The sequence below is a fragment of the Electrona antarctica genome (assembly GCF_951216825.1).
Source record: "Electrona antarctica genome assembly, chromosome: 13".
NCBI classification, from domain to species: domain Eukaryota; kingdom Metazoa; phylum Chordata; class Actinopteri; order Myctophiformes; family Myctophidae; genus Electrona; species Electrona antarctica.
Genome location: NC_136794.1, coordinates 4,235,956 through 4,258,313, shown reverse-complemented (window position 1 = coordinate 4,258,313; position 22,358 = coordinate 4,235,956). Strand labels below are relative to the sequence as shown.

The following is a 22,358-nucleotide window of genomic DNA, read 5'->3' as shown; positions in this document are numbered from 1 at the left end:
CAAATACGTCGACCCCGATGAGGCGGAGCTCTTCAAGGACAACAACCTGGAGTTGACGGCGAAAGACGACGACGACGACGAGGACTTCCACAAGCAGAACAAACAAACGGACGACGCACATCTGAACAGAACAGAGAGCAGCACCAAAATGTAACCAGGTTCTGCTTTTTAACCCATGGGCGGGAACCCCTTTTGGTGTTTTAACTAAGCATTATGTAATACTTTAGCTATTGAAAAATAGCAGACCTACAAGCTCATAGCGCGCCACCGAGTGGCGCGCTACGAGCTTGTAGGTCTGCTATTTTTGAAAAATCGTGAAAATGCGGCACAAATCTTCGAATATATATTCTTTCAGAAGACTTTTCTTTTTTTTCCCCGACGTCAGGCCTAAATGGGTTAAAACACCAAAAGGGGTTCCCGCCCGAAATGGGTTAATCGTTCGCGAGTGACACGACGAGCGCTGTTGTTTACTAGTAGTAGGCAGCCATTTTGGAAATTTTACTCTGTTTTTAAAAGAAATATTTGTTTTGTTTTTAAATGACTTTTTTTGTTTGTGTGAATTTTTAAGATAAGGCAGTTTTACTTCTGAGACCTTTTGAAGCCTGAGTTTAGCCTAAAGCCCCTACCCACACCAAAGGGTCGAGACGGTTTTCGCATTCGCGGGGCACGTATCACCCTGTGGTGTGATATGTCTTGTTGCACCAACGTTGACCCACGTTGACCATAGTCAGGGACGGATTAACCCCCACCAGGGCCCCTGGGCCGATCATTTTTGCAGGGCCCCCATAGCGCGCGTGCGCCCGACATTTTCGGGTTTTTTACGTGTTTATCATATTTTTTATCTACATTTAACTAAATCAATGGCCAATGAAGGGCCCCAGACGCCCTTTTCAGGGCCTCAAACCCAGTACCGTGCTGTCCAATTTCCCCGAAGGGCCCCTGAGAGCCAAGGGCCCCTGGGCCACGGCCCCACTGGGCCAATGGTTAATTTGTCCCTGACCATAGTGATTCAACGCATGGAATTCAATGGCCCCAAACCACACCAAAGGGTCGAGACGGTTTTAGCGTTAACTGGACCCAAGGAGTTGCATATGGTGACCCTATGGTGTGGTTAGGGCTTATAAGACTCAGATGGGTTAGTTGAGCTTGTCGGGTCTGCTATTTTCATCATGAGTAAAACACAGACTTTTACTAACACTGTTCAAGATAGCACTACGAATACACAAGTAGGCGATGAAGGAATAAGTACCGTATCTCTGTAGAATGACAGTAATGTACAGATGTAATGTATTAATGTACAGATTTTGTATTTGTTCTATACATTTTTAGCTCATGTTCCGATTTGCTTCCATATAGGCTTGGACAGTATCTATTTTTTCACACCTTCCTGACATTTCCCTGGGGTATAACTATCTGGTGTATATGACGGTATTTTTGTAAAAAAAAAAAAGAAGAAAAAAGCTGAGCTGCTGGTGATTGAAGTGATTGTAGCATATACATTGTCTAACCCGGTGGTTCCCAAAGTGGGGTCCGGGGACCCCCAGGGGTCCTTGAGGGAGTTCCAGGGGGTCCCCAGCTAATTGATAGTTTGGAACCAAATGGACCCTTTATGGGTCTGTAACTCTGAGAGTGTACAAATGGAACCAAATTGTACACTCTCAGAGGTAAATTAAAGCTGCTATAAGCAATAATGTTAATAATAATTACTTTTTTTTTTCAGACAGCCAGCAATGGGTAGAAGTCTTCCGAAAAAATTTGAGTCTCTGTGACACATCTAGGGGCCGCAATCTGCATTCAAAGATGTTCCTAGAAGCTTTGTCATTGGTCGAAGAAAAAAACCCGGTCAGGACTAACCAATCAGGAAGCAGACAGGCAAATCGACCAATGACAAAGCTTCTAGGAAAATCTTTGAATGCAGATTGCGGATTTTGGGGGTCCTTGACATGAAAAGGTTTGGGAACCCCATGGTCTAGCCTATGGTGTCGTCTTAACCATTATTCTGAAAAAATAGCAGAGCTTGTAGATCTGCTATTTTTGAAAAATCATGAAAATGTGGCGCAAATCTTTGAATATATTCTTTCACAGTGAACGTTTTTAACTCAAATACATCTTTGCTTCGGGGAGGGGGTGGTCGCTTGAACTACATATTTTCAGATGGTGGTCCGCGGCCAAATACAGATAATGCTGGGGGTCCTTGACATGAAAAAGGTTGATCACACCACTGACATAGAAACATAGGTTTTTCAGAAAACTGTCAGGATTTAGAAGACATTTTTTGTAGAATTGTCCTCAGGTCTAAATGGGTTTGTAGCCTCACGTTGCGATACTAATCTAATATACCACTGCGCTGCACTGCGTGGGGGCAACATGCAGTGCAGGCAGATGAAGTCTGGTTGCGCCAGGCTGGTCTCAATATGCAATTAGCCTACTTAGACGAGTCACAAGTTACCAGGTTTACATATTTATTATATGGCCCATGGAATGAATAGACAGGAACTTAGCACCTTCCATAGTTCCGTCAGTGGGCTGAACTGAGAGGAAATGTGGGTGGTGGTGGTGACTAGGGATGGAGCTTGGTAACCGAAACCCGAAAAAATCAGAAAACAAGCTTATCGAGTGCCCGTTAAGGGCCGTTATCAATAAGCTTTGGGCTTATCAAGCCTGTTATCGAGCATAGACGGCCCAAGACGTCATGTTTAAACAATCAAGACGAGAGGCGTTCAACATAATCGCCCACGCTGGCACAAACATGTCTAAAAGTGTGTTGATACCTGCCAACCGAGTAAACAACATTACGCTTTTAAAGTCACTGTCTGTACACATATTAACCAGTTAACAGTTCCTTTAATATTATTTTATTGGTAAAAAGGTCAATTGCCTTCCGTTTGTTAGAAAAGTACTGTAGTTGAAGGCCCTAGTAAAAGATACTGGTTCTGTTCAGAATTTATTGTCTCCTGTCTTTCCACAAAATAATATAAAATGCTCGATAGTGGGCTCGATAAGAACCCGGCTCGATAAGCCTGGTCGATAAGGTGCCTCGTTATCAATACAAATTAACGAGCTCCATACCTAGTGGTGACCGACTGGCAGTTGAATCAAATGAACTGCTTTTGGGCTGAAAAATGTAATTACAAAGCAATTTAACAAAAGATATATATATATTATCACAATTGATTAGCTTAAAGACATGACCAGCCACTAATTATTTCCCTGTTAAATTTCACATTGTTCCTTCAACAATATTTTTGATGGTATTGAAAAATCAGGATTTATAAATACAAATAGTGTAATACCTTGATACCAGCCAGGCCTACTTTTTTCTTTTTTTCTAAGCTGCTGAAAGAATGAAGCGATAAGTTAAACTACATAGAAGCTGTATTAATTGATAAACTGGTTCAGTTTACATAATGTGCCAATTATGGGACCCACAATACTTGATAAAAAAGGAAAAGTATAATTATTTACTAATTCTGGGAGACATTTTTGTACTGTTGAAAGTATGAAATAAAATGTATTTTCCTTTTGCCATTCAGTACATGATGCAATTATTTCCTTTTTTGAATTCATATTTGACCACTCCTTCCCTGCCAAGATAATTATTTTCATATTTGAATGAACCATTAGACTTAGAGCATACAAACATCAGGCCTCAGCAGTTTGTCATAGCCCCCCCCCCCCCCCCCCCACAAGTCCATGTAAAGACATTGTTAAGAGGAGAGAACGATGAACAACAAACTAATAACTCAGGCTCTAGCCACTGCATTCCCTTCTCAAAGATCCATGACGACCAACGTAAAAACAACACTGAACAGACAGAACAGTACACTGGACCTACCATATCTATCACTCTTTAGACAGCCTTTATCAATCACAACCCAACGTGACCGACCGGGCCCTCGTTGATAGAAATGTTCACAACACAACTCATTGCAACACATTGTGTGCTTGTAGATCAGCTATTTTTTGGGGGGGAAAAGAGATGGAGCCAAGCCCAGTCAAGTTTATTAAGTAGGGTTTAATGTCCCCAGTATACAAGAGGCAATCGTTCGTAGCCAGGTTGGCTGTATATTGCTAAACTGTCAATATCCTACCGTGCACAGTATCATTTCAGTTGAAGGCTGATATGTATAACCTGTTTGTAATTATGTCAAATCCTCAAGTTAAGTTGATCTGGACTCACAAGCTTTATAAATTAATATTTATTCATGAATAGAATTCTGGGCGGGAACCCCTTTTGGTGTTTTAAGCATGATGTTATACTTTAGCTATTGAAAAATAGCAGATCTACAAGCTACGAGCTTGTAGGTCTGTTATTTTTGAAAAATCGTGAAAGTGTGTGGCAAATCTTTGAAAATATATTCTTTCAGAGCGTTTTACTCAAATCGTTGCTTCCGAGGGGTGGTCCCTGCCCCTGGAACAACATATTTTCAGATGGGTGGTCGGTGGCCAATTACATATATTTTTGGGGGTCCTTGACATGAAAAAGGTTGAGAACCACTGACATAGAAACATGAGTTTTTCAGAAAAATGTAGAAGACATTTGTAGAATCGTCCTCAGGTCTAAAAGGGATTAAGGTGCTGTGGTGTCACTGTGAGGCCTCTGCCTCTCTAGCAAAAGCTCAGTGACGCGAGCGACGACATCGGGATGCACCAGACAATCTATCAAGTCATTGGTGGTGATGGAGAACCGTGGATTCACGTGAGTGGAACATACGGCGTCGTCGTCCTCCTCTGCCCTTTCAGCTGCCTTCTTCTGGTGTTCTGGAGTCCTGTCTGTTTCACAGCCACCACGTGCCCCACCACGTTCCTGCGTCTCGCGCTGCTGCAGTCGGCCAGCAGCGGCGGGCACGGTGACGGGCCTGCTGGTCTGCGGTGCTCTGATTCACGCGCATCCGTGTGCTCGCCACGGGGCACGGGGATGAGGTGAGGCCCGAATGGAACGGCACAGGAGGACGACGACGCAGTGTCCTGTCCGGAGGACGAGCCGCTGTTCTTTTTCTCCACCCCGCTGGAGTCCCGCTTGACCGCTGCTGCTCCGGAGTGGTGCATCATGGTGGGTTTGTTGCTGCGGCGCTGCCCACTACACCTCTCTCTCTCCATGCGGGCCTGCACCGCCAGGTTCACATAACGCATGTTCTCATCGTGGGACGCCACTCTGTCGTCCTGTGACAACAAAAAAGGTTACGTAAGAGGTTGTTATTATAGTAGCATCCTTTAGTACAGGGGTTCCCAAACCTTTTCATGTCAAGGACCCCCAAATTGACACTAATTAGCCTGTGGAAACATGCCAGGGACCCCCAGGGACCCCCCATAAGAGAAGATTTTTACGGCTCTAGCAGTGATTCTCAACCCGGTTTAATTTCAAGGACCTCCCAGTTTGACATCCATTAGTCTACGGACGCCCCATTTAATGGCATTTCTATCTCTGGGAACCCCAATTTAGATTAGAATCAATGTTAATTTAACTCTGAGAGTGTAAAAATGGAACAAAACGGGCATTTGTACACTCTCAGAGTTACAGACCCATAAGGGTCCATTTGGTTCCAAACTATCATTTAGCTGGGGACCCACTGGAACTCCCTCAAGGACCCCTGGGGGTCCCCGGACCCCACTTTGGGAACCACTGCTTTAGTATTCCTGTTTAGATCTTATTTACGTTGTGTACAGTATGTCTAATCCAAGTTGACATCGGTGGTAACTAGAGCCTGAACGATGATTTTGAATATTATTGTGGAAAAGTGTAACATTTTTAAATTCTATTTGAGAACATTTAACTTGCAAAAAAAAAAAAAAAAACATTGTATTTAACGTGTCAAAATAGCAGATCTAAAAAGCTCATATTGGGTTCCAACCACAACATTTGTGTTTTCACAACATTGTGAAAACTCTGCTATTAGTGGTTAAAAATCAGGACCCATTGCCGATATAGCGATGTCGTGAAAAAGTCAAATGATGGCCTATATATCAGCCAAACGGATATATAGTGGTAACTGGTAACCACCATACAATATTGTACAATATCTAAACTGAAAGCCTCTTCTAAATGGAAAGCTGGTCTGTTATAAGGGTCCACTGGTGGGAAACCGCCCAGCTTTGGAAAGAATCCAAGCATTCAATCGTTGACTGAACTCGACTCTTGAGAAAGCGTCTGGGTTAAAGTCTGTGTTTCAGTCTCTCCATACAGCACAAGGCTTTACACTTTCTCTGGAGTCTTGCCAAGTAGGGAAGAATAGTTCCTTCTGATCTGTGCCTCTATATCCCATTTTGAGCGGGAACCCCCTTTTGGTGTTTTAAGGATTATGTTATATTTTAGCTATAGAAAAATAGCAGATCTACAAGCTCATAGCGCAGCACTCGGTGCCGCGCTACGAGCTTGTAGGTCTGCTATTTTTTGAAAAATCGTGAAAAATGTGACTCTTTTTTTATTTTAATTTGTCTTCGTTTGTTTGTTCTGTATTGTTGTTACTGGTATTGTGGGTGTTGTGTTTGTGTCTGAAAAAGAAAATCCAATAAAATACTAATCACAAAAAAAAATGTGACGCAAATCTTTGAATATATTCTTTCGGAGCAAATGTTTTTCTTTTTTTTCTTATCATTTTTATCCCACGATTTTGTAACCCATTTTTTCACCCCTGTCAATTATCTAATGTGATCCTGGGCTCTACACACCCTCCGCCAACCTAGTCCCCATATATGGGGGACATGGGGAGAGCAACGGACTTGAACTCATGCTTCCTTCAAGCCCGAGTGTCCAAGTTGCTCCTTTACACCTGACAGGGGGGAGTTTCCCTGGTTGGACGTAGCGCGTGGAAGGAACACGTTATTCCAACCTGTTCCTTTCCCCTCCATCAGGTGCCCCGGCTGACCAGGGGGAGGCAGTTTAGAGACCAGGATTACTGCATGTTTTTTGTGAGGGTACCTACCTACCCTAGGGGACACGGGGAGAACATGCAAACTCCACACAGAAAGGCCCTTTCGCCAACCCCTGCCTCGGGTATGGGCACTGATGACGCGGAGGAGGAAACACGCCGCCAGCACCCACAGCGTCCCGAGCGGGAATCGAACCCAGGATCTTCTAGCTGTGAGGCAACAGCACTACCAACTGTGCCACCGTGCCCCCTAGCGAATGTTTTAACTCAAATCTTTGCTTCTGGGGGGGGGTCCCTGGAACTACATATTTTCAGATGGGGGGTCGGCGGCCAATTTCATATAATTCTGGGGGTCCTTGACATGGAATATTGAGAACCACTGACATAGAAACATGAGGTTTTTCAGAAAACTGTCATGATTTAGAAGACATTCTGTAGAATCGTCCTCAGGTCTAAATGGTTTATAGCACCACCTCAGGCTGTTGACTGTACTGCAAATACCGCCGTCCTCTGGAGGAGGAACCGATGATGAGTGAGTTCTGTGTGGTAGAATCTGTACCAGAGGCTTTCAACCTTTTTAGACGGGGAATGAGTGACGAGAGAAAGTGAGACTTTGTCTGCATGTGGATCACTTTTTTTTTAGCTGTGACTGACTGAGCATTTATAAGTCAGTCCAAAATGTTAATGTGAAAACTAAAGCCGTTTGCAGCTTCTTTCTTTCTTTTTTATTTTGATTTGACTTTTATTTAGCACAGTATAGAGCAATACATTAAAGCATGAACATAAAAAAGGGAAAGTGCCAGGAGGAGCTGGCAAGAAGCCCTGGGGGCTTATAAGAGGCCTCTACCTATATAAAATACAATAAAGACATTAGAACAAGATATCAATAATTTCCAGAAGACATGATTGCAGTATATACAAAATCTACAACATCATTCAAAATACTTGATAATCTAAGACGAGAAGAGATGAGAAGAGAATACAAACTATGATAATGAAGTGATTTGGTCAATCAGAACAACCTTCAATTGTTTTGACCTGAGATCAGATTCTAAAAATGTCTTCTACATCCTGACAGTTTTCTGAAAAAGCTATGTTTCTATGTCAGTCGTTCTTCGATTTTTCAAAAATAGCAGATCTACAAGCTCATAGCGCGCCACCGAGTGGCGCGCTATGAGCTTGTAGATCTGCTATTTTTCAATAGCTAAAGCATAACATAATGCTAACACCAAAAGGGGTTCCTGCCCAAAATGGGTTAGACAAGTTCAGAGAAGAAAGTTGTAAACCAATAGAATATTTGTCCCAAACTGTAGTACCTCTGTATCTTAATGAAATAGAAAACTGACCATGACTAGTACGATAAAGGGGGGATGGAGGTGAGTAGCCTGTCTTTCAGCATCGCTCCTCAGAGACGAGCCGTCTAGAAGCGTGTTTTTTAACATGTTTTTGCACTTGAAGGAGGTGTCGGGTGTTTCAGTGCTTCTGGCACTACGTCCCCTTTTGACCAATAGAATTTCATGATCCATTAACCCGGAATCAGGACGGGAACCCCTTTTGGTGTTTTAAGCATTGTTATACTTTGGCTATTGAAAAAATAGCAGATCTACAAGCTCATAGCGCGGCACCGAGTGCCACGCTACGAGCTTGTAGATCTGCTATTTTTGAAAAGTCGCGAAAATGTGGCGCTAATCTTTGAATATATATTCTTTCGCAGCGAACGTTTTTAACTCATATCTTTGCTTCTGGGAGATGGGGGGTCGGCGGCCAAATACATATACGTTTCTGGGGTCCTTGACATGAAATAGTTTGAGCACCACTGACATAGAAACATAGGTTTTTTCCAGAAAACTGTCATGATTTACAAGACATTTTGTAGAATCTGGTGCCAGGTCTAAATGGGTTAACCCAGTTTTTCACAACCTGGGACCCTTTATATGTTATCAATGTGATATCAGTCCAACCTGTCATAGTCTCATAGAACACTATATAAATATAGCTAACTCCCACATGTAACATCATTGTGAAGCACAGTACAGGAGTACAGAATATCTAACTTAATTTTCCAGGCCTCTATAACAATAATTCAGCGTAATAATCGAGTCTCTTACTCCTACGTGCCATGCCCCAAAACAGGCAGTGCAGCAAAAATAAAGAGTGGTATAATTCCATTCCAAATTTAGTACCAACGTTTTGCGTGGGTTGTTGTCTTGCCGTCGAAGCACCAGTAGACCTGGCCTTACATCAGGCGTGAGATACATGCCAACACCAGCACTCTGTTTAGAAGCCTTGGTGTTCGAGATGTTTTTGGCTTTTTGCATGGCAGTGCCAATTCCCCCCCATCGTCCCAACATAAAATGCCCATTTAGACTGCAGGACGATTCTACAAATGTCTTGACTGACACTTTTCTGAAAAACCCTATGTTTCTATGTCAGTAGTTCTCAAACATTTTCTTGTCAAGGATCCCCAAAAAATATATGTAATTGGCCGCCGACCCCCATCTGAAAATATGTTGTTCCAGTGACCCCCCAGAAGCAAAGATTTGAGTTAAAAATAGCCGCGCTATGAGCTTGTAGATCTGCTATTTTTCAATAGCTAAAGTTTAAAAGGGGTTCCCATCCAGAATGGGTTAATGCAAACTTGCAGCCATCTCTATTTGAGGTCTGCTTCTGGATTTAGCCGGTCTTTTTATATTTTATTTCATTTTATAAGACAAATTATTAAAAGCGTTTTTTGTGACAGGCCCTGCACACTGCTACACCCCCCTTATGGCCAATCAGCGAGAAAGTCGAACAGACAAGGCAGATACAAAGATGGAACGGCGTAATATTACCTCCTCGTCCTTGGCAGAGGTAAAGATGATGTATTATTCAGAAAGCTGTTATGTTAAATAGCTTACCTCGGTGGGGTTGAGCCACTTGTCGGTGTTGTCGCTGCCGGGCGTAGTTTTCAGGGCACAGAGGACAGCTTTGGTCACGGCCTCGCCCACTCTGGCCTCATCATCATCCACTTCCTGTCCAGGGAGAGGAAAAGTCGAGTGAAAAGAAAAAGCACAAAAAGATGACGTCCAGTCCAGTGGGTTAAGGTCAAGGAAATTAAACCAATATGTAGTCTGGGATTCATTCAGGACCTGCTGGGGCAGTTCGTAGTGTCTGTGACCTGAGACTAGGCTAGAGAGTGGCCTGCTTTCTTTCTTTCTCTATACACCGAGACATGTCGCTGGAAACACACGCACGTTTTTCTAGCAGTTTTTAGATAGACATGCATTGTAGGAGAAAGAAGGGACACCCGCACACCGCCACTTGCTAGGTTCAAGAGCATTTACTTCTTAAGAAATAAATGCTCTTGAACCTGACAAGTGGCGGTGTGTGCGGGTGGTGTCCCTTCTTTCTCCTACATTGTATGCCTCGTTACCATCGCACCTGCTCCAAATTGCCTACCGGGTAGTGACCGGAAGTCATCTCTCTATAGATAGACATGCATAAAAGTTCAAATATTCTCACATTTTAACCCATAGTCAGGGTCAAGGACACCGCTACATTTGCCACGGTGTTTCATGAAGTGTCTGCGCATGTAGCGAGTTCTAGCGACACTGTGGCGTCTCAGCGTAATTGTGTCCCTAAAACCAAAGTGGGGTCCGGGGACCCCCAGGGGTACTTGAGGGAGTTCCAGGGGGGTCCCCAGCTAAATGATAGTTAGGAACCAAATGGACCCTTATGGGTCTGTAACTCTGAGAGCATTCACTCTCAGAGTTAAAATTAACATTGATTTTACAATAAAAAATTGGGGTCCCAGTGATAGAAATGCCATTAAATGGGGGTCCGTAGACTAATGCATGTCAAACTGGGGGTCCTTGAAATGAAACGTGTTGAGAATCACTGCTAGAGCTGTAAAAATCTTCTCTCATGGGGGTCCCTGGCAGGCATGTCTCTTCAAATGGGGGGTCCACGGGCTAATTAGTGGGGGTCCTTGACATGAAAAAGTTTGGGAAACCAGTGGCGTTATGTGACGTCTTTTCATTAGAAAGGGGTTCAAAGGTTCAGCTCACCAACTCAATCCAGGTGTTGACGCTGACCGTGACGGGATCGACCGACTCCACGTAGTGCCACCAGTGTCTGGGGACAAACAGCACCTGAGGAGAAAGAACCAATAAGCTTTTAACCCATTTTGGTGTTTTAAGCATTATGTTATACTTTAGCTATTGAAAAATAGCAGATCTACAAGCTCATAGCGCGCCACCGAGTGGCGCGCTATGAGCTTGTAGGTCTGCTATTTTAGAAAAGTCGTGAAAATGTAGTGCAAATCTTTGAATATATATTCTTTCAGAGCGAACGGGACACACACACACACACACACACACACACACACACACACACAAATTCATATGAGGGTCCGCGGCCAAATACAGATCATTATTTATATTTAATTATTTAAATATGATAAATATTTTGAGAACCACTGACATAGAAACATAGGGTTTTTCCAGAAAACTGTCATGATTTAGAAGGTAAATGGTGCATTTATATAGTAGGGGGTAATACCGTCTGGAACGTTACGCGGCGGATAAAAGCATGACATTTTGTACACATGTCCCTTGGGTCATCCTAAAACCTCCCAGAAGGGGTGCCCAAAAAAATCTTAAACAGGAAGTGAGTTATTGACAAAATTCAAAATGGCCACCTAAACTGTTGACAGTTGACTCAAAAGACAACAAGAGAATCTCCAAAAACCATAATATTTGGTACACATGTCCCTTGGGTCATCCTAAGACATCCTAGAAGGGGTGCCCAAAAAAATCTTAAACAGGAAGTGAGTTATTGACAAAATTCAAAATGGCCACCTAAACTGTTGACAGTTGACTCAAAAGACACAAAGAATCTCCAAAAACCATAATATTTGGTACACATGTCCCTTGGGTCATCCTAAGACATCCTAGAAGGGGTGCCCAAAAAAGTCTTAAACAGGAAGTGAGTTATTGACAAAATAGAAAATGGCCACCTAAACTGTTGACAGTTGACTCAAAAGACAACAAAAGAATCTCCAAAAACCATAATATTTGATACACATGTCCCTTTGGTCATCCTAAGACATCCTAGAAGGGGTGCCCAAAGAAATCTGAAACAGGAAGTAAGTTATTGACAACATTGAAAATGGCCGCCTAGATTGTTGGCGATTGACTCAAAAGACACCAAGAATCTCCAAAAATCATAATATTTGGTACACATGTCCATTGGGTCATCCTAATACATCCTAGAAGGGGTGCCCAAAGAAATCTGAAACAGGAAGTAAGTTATTGACAAAATTGAAAATGGCCGCCTAGATTGTTGGCGATTGACTCAAAAGACACCAAGAATCTCCAAAAACCATAATATTTGGTACACGTGTCCCTTGGGTCATCCTAAAACATCCTAGAAGAGGTACCACAAATAATCTGATACAGGAAGTGAGTTATTGACTAAATTGAAAATGGCCACCTACAATGTTGTCGATTTACTCAAAAGACAACTAAATAATCTCATAAAAGCATGAAATTTGGCACACATGTCCCTTGGGTTATCCTAAAACATCCTAGAAGGGGTGCCCTGATACAAAAGAAAGGGGTGATACAAAAAAGAAAACTGATGGTTCTGTATGGCAAGACAACTGACATTGAAAATGTTAATGATCTAAGGAAGGACCTGTTTGCTCAAAAATGTCTCTCAATGGAAAACATTCCTCCCACACAAGCTGCACTGCTACAACATTCAGATTGAGCAGTTTACCAATCTGGCTTTTGAGTAAAAATTTCAGAATTATATCACCTTTAGGTATAATAGGTCATTTCTGGCGGCCATTTTGGATTTTCCCCTAAAAAAAAGCCTTTAATGTGTTTAAAAATTTGGGCACCCCTTCTGAGATGGTGAGATACACCCTAAAGAGTGCGTGTACCAAATGTGGTGCTTTTATCCGATTTTAGCCATTTCATGACGGTATTACCCCCTACTAATAGGCATTTATAGAACCGTCCTCAGGTCTAAATGGGTTAAATGTCATGAGAATCATGATGTCACACAGACAGTTGTCAATTGTTTGTAAAACAAGTAAGACGCGTAAACGCGGGAAGCGAACAAAGCTGTTGTGGCAGTCTGACACACACACACACACACACACACACACTGTGTGGGACACACACACACACACACAGACCTGTATCGTTCCAATTTCAGTTGCCCTCTGGTGGCGGGCGGGTGGTGTTACAGCGTGACAGACAGACACACAGACAGACGGTTTTGGCCAGCTTCTATAGTTAGTGCTCACTTCGTTCGCAATCACTTCGTTCGCAATCACTTCGTTCGCAAAAACATTTTAGTGCATCTATTAGGGACATAGCTGTAGTTACAGGGAGCATCCATGTGAGGGCAGCATGTGTCCTTGACTCCTTTTCCATTAACCTAAACTTATAACCAGAAAACACGTCTGCAGACATGGGGATGATGGGGAAGGTACAGTAAACAACAAATATACAGCATTGCATTTGCAATTCTACAGCGTCGGACTCGTTTGGGATGTGTTTAATTGTATTGTAGCCTTTCTCCCCCATGAGGAACGTTTTATGCGTGATAAGTTTCAGTTGCATGCATGGATGCAAGCTTGTCCAGAGCTTGAGAGCGAGAAAGATATTTCGATTTTATTTAGCCTACCATATGTTTGGCTACTATTTGTGTGTGTGTGTGTGTGTGTGTGTGTGTGGACAAAGTGTTTGCAATTAACTCGCGGTTTTCAGTCAAGTAGTAGCATGATTATATTTTTTTGAGCGTGCAAAATTGGCGCATCATTAAAGTTAAGCCACTGTCTGTATTAGCATGCATTGGCAACTGAGTTGTTGTATGGATGCAACTTTTATGCGACGTGTCAAATGCAAACTAGTTGATCCCCGACCGTGATATTTTGGGCTATTTATCAGAAACGGTAAATATTCATGGTTATGCTGAGCATGTGTGTGTGACTATTATGGAAGATGCTGCAGCTGCACAAGTTTCTATATTCCGGTCAATTACCTCAGTTAGAAGATGCTTAATTGTTATGATGAACTGAACACAGTAGGCTATGTTTCCTCATGATTGTCTTTTGGTGCACTTTTTTGACAAGAGGCAAATATCCCTTTCTGTATATAAAATAATAATGTATTAATACTAAAAGCCGTGCATAGTAGCCTAGCCTAATAATAATAGCTAATAATAATATAAAATAGTATTATTAATATTGTAATCTTGTTTACAAGAGGGTCCACCATGTTCAATTCATCAAAACATTTAGAGACGTACAAATAGAGGCAAATATCCCTTTCTGTATATAAAATAATGATGTATTAATACTAAAAGCCGTGCATAGTAGCCTAGCCTAATAATAATAGCTAATAATAATATAAATTATAAAATAGTATTATTAATATTGTAAGAAATGACGACAAAAACAATAACTCAGACTCAAAGTCACTTTACATGCAGGGGATAATGATAAATAGCCTACATACACTGTTTAGTAGAAAGTCTGAAAAGTAAAAAGTAACAGTACTAAAAACTGTAAAAGATGGGTTTTGGGGGCAGTTTTGACGGATAGGGACATCATTGATGTGATCATTAGGGAGTGCATTTGACCGAAACTGAAAATGCCCTTACTGTATATCACCCTATATTGCCTACCCTACACTCGCCTATACAGTATCATATGAAGCAAGAAGCAAAAAGCAGTGTGAACATGACTATCAGAATAGCAGAATATTGTGTTCTTTTTCTAGGACAATGTTACCCTAGCGTGTCAGTAAAACACACTGTACACAGAATACAGAGTTGTGATGTTTGAGTAATGATCATTAGTCATAAAATGTATCAAAATATCAACTCTTAAAGAAACTTCACAAAATTGGCAAACTTTCAAATAAATATAGCTGACTGAAATAAACGTATGTCCCTATATGTGAGCATACATGTGTTATCAATGTGTGGCAGAGGGAAAGAGATGTGAGTGACATTGTATTCATGGCATTGAGATAACAGCTAAAACCTTGTTGTCAATGCCATATTCCCTGCAAAATATCAGTAGTCTATAATTGTTAAAAGTATAACCTAATTAATTGAATGAAACACCCCCCACTCTCTCCTTAATATCTCTCTTTCTCTGTCTGTCTTTGTCGTTCTCTTCAACAGAAACTATGTGGGACCAACTACCCAGTCAGCATTGCCTTCGTAGTGGTGAATGAGTTCTGTGAACGCTTCTCCTACTATGGCATGAAAGGTATATTTTACTATACTCTCGCAAACAAAAAAAGTACTAGAAATACTCTGTTATAACAAGTAAAGGTCCGGTAATCAAAATATACTTAACCCATTTTGGGCGGGAACCCCTGTTGGTGTTTCTAGCATTATGTTATACTTTTTATTATGTAAAACTTGTCTTGTAGGTATTTTTGAAAAATCGTGAAAATGTGCCTCAAATCTTTGAATATTCTTTCAGAGTTTCAGTTTTTAACTCAAATCTTTGCTTCTCGGGGGTCCCTGGAACAACATATTTTCAGATGGGGGTCGGCGGCATATTACATATAATTTTTGGGGTCCTTGACATAAAATATTGAGAACCACTTATATAGAAAGTAAACATGAGGCTTTTCAGAAAAGAATACATTTTAAAATTTCGACGTCAGGCCTAAAAGTAAATGGGTTAAAGTACCAAAAGTATGCATTATGCAGAATGAAGTTCAGTAGAAGTAAAAGTACAGAAGAATTGGGTGAATGTGCTTTACAACAACACACACCTGTATTGATCAACCACAAAACAGCGTTCAGGGTAGATATAAAAGATATGATGAGATAATGATAAGCCTTTTATTCATACAAGGTACAGTATTACAACATTCTCACGAGTGCCTCCTTGGACCTTAAATGCTCCTTGACGAAGTATGTTGTCAGGGACGATGAATGACACTGTGAAACCGGTTTACATGCAGCGTATTTATGGTCAACAACGGGGGGGCAATCAAGACAGACCACTGTATCGAATCCCCCCCTCCTCCTCCGATCACATGATTTGTCTGTCCCACTTCCTTTGTCACATGTGCTGCACAGACTGACACACAAACTTTAGAGGCAATAGATTGTATTTGTTTCTGCATGTGTGAAGTGTGCATGTTCTCCCCATGTCCAGTACTGCTGCTGGCCACTGTCTGCTGGCCTGCTTGAAGTGCCTAAAAACATGGCATCTAATTGAAATATGGGGAAGCAGCTTTCTGCTTCTACGGGCCGACGGCCTGGAATAAACTCCCAATGCAACTTAGACTTGCACCCTTTTAAAACATAGCTACTTTTTCACCCATGCATTTGGCTGAGCTTTTTACCTTTTTTATGTGTTATGGGTGTTATATTCACTGTTGTGCTTATTTCAATGCCTTTTGTTTATGCCTCTCTTATGCTTTGCAGCTTTTCATTGACCCTGCTCTGATTTTGATGTTGCTTGATGTTTTTTGTACTTTGACTGTGCTTCGATTTTTATGTTTTTATGTTATGTTTAGTTTGTACTTTATTTGTTTTGTAAAGCACTTTGTGCTGCACTCGTGTGCATGAAAGGTGCTCTACAAATAAAGTGTATTATTATTATTATTATTATTATTATTATTATTATTATTATTATTATTATTATTATTATTATTATTATTATTATTATTATTATTATTATTATTATTATTATTATGGTCGGTACCCTCAGTCCCTCACAAAAACTTGCAGTAATCCTGGTCTCTATACTCGCCTCGGCCCCCTCCTTTCCCCCCCAGCCTGATGGAGGGGAAAGGAATGGTTTGGAATAACGTGTTCTTCCACACGCTACGTGAGCATATGAGCTCCGTTCGGGGCTCTGCCCAGGTTGGCAGAGGGAGAGTAGCACCCAGGATTACAGCCTATAGGCAATATAGTATGTTTCCAAAACCTTAACCCATTTAGGCCTGACCTCGAAATTAAAAAAAAATCTTCTAAATCCTCCAGTTTTCTGAAATAAATATTTTCACGTTTTTTTAAAAATAGCAGACCTACAAGCTGCTGCACGAGGACATTTCACCAGATGTACTAGCATATTGAAAAGCATGATTTCAGTAAAGCATCGTTTGTGTGTCCTCGAACTAGCGGTGCTGACGCTCTACTTTGTCAGCTACCTGCATTGGGACAGTGACCTCTCCACAGCCGTCTACCATGCCTTCTCCAGCCTCTGCTACTTCACACCTGTACTGGGGGCTATCATCGCAGACTCCTGGCTGGGCAAGTACAAGTGAGTCCCTTACCCGCTGTTTCATGTCTATTAGTTAGTCTATTGACTAACTCAATGTGTTTTCTACAATGCAACGTTGCACTAATGTCAGTCCTGTAAGTGCCCACATATCCTGTCAGTATTCTTGCGTCAGTAGTTAATTATTCTTGTTGGGTCGTCACATGCAGCACCTGTTTAGGCGTACTTATACTTAACCTCGTATAAGTATAAGTAAGCCTTGCCGAGCCATGAGGCCCATATAGGGGCAGGAGCCTATCTCCTGTTTCTGTAGCGTGAGGCAGCTTGATGTACAAGTACACCCCCTGGACATGACGCTAGTATGTCGCAGGGACTTACCCCCAATCCAACCCTTGATGCCATGAGTGCCAAGCAGGGAGGCACTGGGTCCCATTTCTTTGGTATATCCGGAGGGGATCGACCTCCCAGTTTCAGGGTGGAACCTACATATACATGGCAATAAAGTGATTTTGAATTGGCATGATTTTGCATCCCTTAGCTGTCTAACCGTCTGTGAACTGTAAGCAGTACACGAGAAATGATTCATCACTTTAATGATACCAGCCGCTATCTTCCATGATGAGTGTAACACGGAACGTAATCTTTGTTCTCAACAGGACTATCATTTACCTATCCATTGTCTACGTCATCGGCCATGTGGTCAAGTCTGTTGGGGCCATTCCCATCGTGGGAGACAAGAACATGCACATGTAAGCACTTTGTTTTCCTCTTTGATTCCTTCTTTTGGAATGAACAGAAGTGGTGCATGGTAGTACTAGTTAGATATTCATAATATGCATGATTACAGCATCCTATACTTTGTGAATAAAGGTAACACTAACAACTAAGTTAACCCATTTTGGCCTGACACTATATTCTACAAAATGTCTTCTAAATTCTGACAGTTTTCTGAAAAACCTATGTTTCTATGTAGTGGTGCTCAACCTTTTTCATGTCAAGGACATGAAATCTGAATTTGGCTGCCGACCCCCATCTGAAAATATGTTGTTCCAGGGACCTCCCAGAAGGAAAGATTTGAGTTAAAAACGTTCACTCTGAAGAATTCAAAGATTTGCGTGCACATTCTCACGATTTTCCAAAAATAGCAGACCTACAATCTGCTATTTTCCCGCCCAAAATGAGTTAACACTTAAACCCTATTGAACAGAGTCCCCCAGGGTTTTATACTAGGCACCCTCCCCTTTTCACGTTACACCAAATATATTTGCTGAAAATAGCAGATCTACAAGCTCGCAACACGCTATTTTTGCTGAATATGTTTGTCGACTCGAGAATAGGGAATCTAGAGTTCATGTGTGTAAGTGCCGTTTCAAAGTGTGTGTGTGTGTGTGTGTGTGTGTGTGTGTGTGTGTGTGTGTGTGTGTGTGTGTGTGTGTGTGTGTGTGTGTGTGTGTGTGTGTGTGTGTGTGTGTGTGTGTGTGTGTGTGTGTGTGTGTGTGTGTGTGCGCGCCGTCCCCTCAGTGGACTGTCCATGTTCGGTCTGATTCTCATAGCTTTTGGCACGGGCGGGATCAAACCATGTGTGGCGGCGTTTGGAGGAGACCAGTTTGACGAGGAACATGTAAGGGAACATATTGTGCAATATTATCATTTGATACGCTGATAAATAAGTGCAATATCAGTGGCAGGGACTGCAGTACACTTGTGGAATTGTCACTAGACTAAAGCGTTATTCATAGTCTGGATTTTCGGTGGTGAGGTGACCACCCAACTACAACATGACGTCACGTAGCCGCGGTGAAGAGCAAACCACCGCCAACCGCCCCAGCCCTTCTCTCTGTTTTTACTCACCACCGCTCCACGTTATTACAGCTCCGGTGGTCACCTCACCACCGGAGCGGTGGTCACCTCACCACCGGAGCGGTGGTCACCTCACCACTGAAAATCCAGACTATGAATGAGCCTTAAATTGGGGAGAAAAATCATATTTATACAGCATCTCTGTTTTTGCATGATGGACATAATGATTAACACCTTGGAGGCCCGGGGCGGAGTTCTCCGTCCAAGTTCATGGTCATGGTCAAGTGCCCAAGCCGGAGATTGATAAATAGGACGGAGATTAATAAATAGGACGGAGATTAATGATAACAAAACCGTTCGCATCAAAGAATAAAGACCACATAAGAAATCAGAAATGGACACAATTAAGTGCACATGTCCTGCAATCAATCCAAATAAATTGGAGCATACATACAGTATTAGACAGCACTAGAAAGTATACTCAATCTAATGTTGTCTTTAAAGGACAACTTTAGTTTTTTTCAACCAAGGTTCGTGTTTTAGGTTGTTATTAGAGAAAGTAAAAGATGAGTGTTCAGTTTTCTTCATTTGCTGCTTTCTTTCGTTTTAGGGATTTTAGCGGTTTTTGACAGTGGGGCGGGGGCATTCGAGCATGGGGCTAAATATGTATTTATTTTGTGGCCAGATGTAATTTCTTGGGGTCTAGTAGGACTAGAGTAAATAATAAAACAATAAATCGCTATAAAACTTGCCCCCGCCCCCCTGTCAAAAATCAATAAAATCCCTAAAACGAAGCAGCAAATGAAGAAAAATTAACACTCACCTTTTACTTTCTCTAATAACAACCTAAAACATGAACCTTGGTTGAAAAAAACTAAAGTTGTCCTTTAACTGCTTAGACAATAGCAAACGTTGTTCTCTAATTCATGATATTTCCAAATATACATTCAGCAATCAGCATAAGGATTTGCTATACAGTACTGCATGCTTTTGATGGGCTACATTATAGGAATTTGTCTTTACCTTTGGTCATTTTAATTATATTGTTCAATGTACAGTTTTGGTTTGTTGTAACTACTATGTTTGTCAAGGGTATAAGGGTTTTATTCTTCACAGTGGAAGCATCTAGCATCTAGCATCTAGCATCTAGCATCTAGCATCTAGCAAAGACCACATAAATAGCTGTCATTCTTTAACCCATTTAGACCAAAGTTCGATTCTACAAATGTCTTCAAAATCCTGACAGTTTTCTGAAAAACCCCATGTTTCTATGTCAGTCGTTCTCAAACATCATGTCAATGACCCCCAAAAATATCTGTATTTGGCTGCAGACCCCCATCTGAATATGTTGTTCCAGGAACCTCCCAGAAGCAAAGATTTGAGTTGAAAAGAATATATATTCAAAGATTTGCGCCGCATTTTCACGATTTTTCAAAAATAGCAGATCTACAATCTCATAGCGCGCCACTCGGTGGCGCGCTATGAGATTGTAGATCTGCTATTTTTCAATAGCTAAAGTATAACGTAATGCTTAAAACACCAAAAGGGGTTCCCGCCCAAAATGGGTTAATAAACAGATACAGCATGGGCTTTCATTAGTATGCCTCACACACACTATAAACAAAACAGCACGGAGAATAAACAAATATCTGCTGAGATTGTTGGTCATTTTGATGTCCTCGTCTGCTCTTTTTACCGCAGGTGAGCGAAAGGAGGAAGTTTTTCTCTATTTTCTACATGTCGATCAATGCTGGGAGTGTTTTATCAACCGTCATTACGCCGATACTGAGAGGTCAGTAAAGTATTGACACTTGAGCAGCATAGTCGGGATTCTTTCATAGTCGGGATTCTTTCATAGTCGGGATTCTTTCTTATAACTATATATTGTATTCATTGGACACATATTTTACCCATTTAGGCCTGACGTCGAAATTAAAAAAATGTCTTCAAAATCCTGACAGTTTTCGGAAAGACCTTGTTTCTGTATCAGTGGTGCTCAATATTTCATGTCAAGGACCCCAAAAACTATATGTAATTGCCCCCCCCCCCCCCCCAGAAGCAAAGATTTGAGTTAAAATGTTCACTCTGTAATAATATATATTCAAAGATTTGAGCCACATTTTCACGATTTTTAAAAAATAGCAGACCTACAAGTTCATAGCGCGGCACTCGGTGGCGCGCTATGAGCTTGTAGATCTGCTATTTTTCAATAGCTAAAGTATAACATAATGCTTTAAAACACCAAAATGGGTTAAGGTTGTAAGCCAAGTTTGCTCAATTTAAGAGTCTAACTAACAGCTTCTATGACGATTGTTGTATCGTATTTAGTTGTTCTTATGAGTGCCTCTAACAAGTTCTGTGTGATTCAGACTCGCAGTGTAGGAGTTATGACTTTTTCAAAGTTCCATTGTGTGTCCCATAAAGATAAGCGGTAGAAAGATTGAGCCAAAGAACTTTCTAATGTCTGGCGGATGGCTCGTGGCTGGCTGATAATACGTTATCACTTTATTTGGAAAGCATTCTGTTTGGGTCTAGACAGACTAGACTACAGCAAAACATATAGTCATCGTAACGGGTTCAATGTACAGTTTAATGGAACAAGCATTCAAGTAAAGGCATCTGTTATTTGGGTTGAATTCTGATGTCTGAACCATGGCATTTAAAAGGGCTTTTCCATGGCACTATATAGAATGATTCTGAGGGGGACGGCGGCACAGTTGGTAGTGCTGTCGCCTCACAGCTAGAAGGTCCTGGGTTCGATTCCCGCTCGGGGCGCTGTGGGTGCTGGCGGCGTGTTTCCTCCTCCGCGTCATCAGTGCCCATACTGATACCCGAGGCGGGGTTGGCGAAAGGGCCTTTCTGTGCGGAGTTTGCATGTTCTCCCCGTGTCCCCAAGGGTAGGTACCCTCACAAAAACATGCTGTAATCCTGGTCTCTAAACAAACTGCCTCCCCCTGGCCAGCCGGGGCGCCTGATGGAGGGGAAAGGAACTGGTTGGAATAACGTGTTCCTTCCACGCGCTACGTCCAACCAGAGAAACTCCCCCCTGTCACGTGTAAAGGAGCAACTTGGACACTCAGGCATGAAGGAAGCATGAGTTCAAGTCCGTTGCTCTCCCCATGTCCCCCATATATGGGGACTAGGTTGGCGGAGGGTGTGTAGAGAGCCCAGGATCACATTAGATAATTGGCACAGGGGTGAAAAAATGGGTTACAAAATCGAGGGATAAAAATTTAACAGAATGATTCTGAGAACTTTTGGTAACCATACTGTACCTGTTGCATCTCCATTTGCGCATGGTTTGGCATAGGACAGTTTGAACCATGCCCATTATTCCTGGGTTTTCAGCTGGGTTTCCTAACCATGCTCAATGCACCAAAGTGTGGAAGGACTTAATGAAGTGAATCCGATCTTTTTGAAAATCACCCCCGATCGGCCCC

The 22,358-nt window shown here is 41.9% G+C and overlaps 4 protein-coding genes across 5 annotated transcripts in view; 2 read left to right on the top strand and 2 right to left on the bottom strand.

The window, feature by feature from the left end:
* The window catches only part of LOC306935644 (solute carrier family 15 member 2-like), a 52,550-nt gene extending 49,098 nt beyond the window's left edge, over positions 1-3,452 (top strand). Inside the window, exons 23-24 of one of the 2 annotated variants that reach the window (XR_013791410.1) lie at positions 1-215; positions 287-3,452. The exon at positions 1-215 is cut by the window's left edge and continues 74 nt beyond it. Coding sequence is in view for 1 of the 2 variants with exons in the window: in XM_079518751.1 (XP_079374877.1) it covers positions 1-154 (154 nt within the window). In the remaining variant the exon portion in view is untranslated. The other variant, XM_079518751.1, reaches the window with a different exon arrangement.
* Positions 1-22,358, bottom strand: part of cyp27a3 (cytochrome P450 family 27 subfamily A member 3) — a 187,113-nt gene that overhangs the window by 32,188 nt on the left and 132,567 nt on the right. The window lies entirely within an intron of this gene.
* LOC306935584 (HSPB1-associated protein 1-like) lies at positions 4,597-12,701 on the bottom strand (the record flags this gene model as incomplete). Its single annotated transcript, XM_079518682.1, has 4 exons — positions 4,597-5,163; positions 9,767-9,880; positions 10,916-10,999; positions 12,669-12,701. The coding sequence occupies 4 exons, from the start codon at positions 12,699-12,701 to the stop codon at positions 4,696-4,698; spliced, it is 699 nt and encodes a 232-aa protein (XP_079374808.1). The 3' UTR covers positions 4,597-4,695.
* LOC306935583 (solute carrier family 15 member 2-like) overlaps positions 13,332-22,358 on the top strand; it is a gene marked incomplete at its 5' end in the record, with an annotated part of 35,734 nt that continues 26,707 nt past the window's right edge. Inside the window, 6 exons of the mRNA XM_079518681.1 lie at positions 13,332-13,349; positions 15,054-15,141; positions 17,019-17,160; positions 17,775-17,867; positions 18,640-18,739; positions 20,620-20,710. Coding sequence (XP_079374807.1) covers positions 13,332-13,349; positions 15,054-15,141; positions 17,019-17,160; positions 17,775-17,867; positions 18,640-18,739; positions 20,620-20,710 — 532 coding nt within the window. The remainder of the gene's footprint in view (positions 13,350-15,053; positions 15,142-17,018; positions 17,161-17,774; positions 17,868-18,639; positions 18,740-20,619; positions 20,711-22,358) is intronic.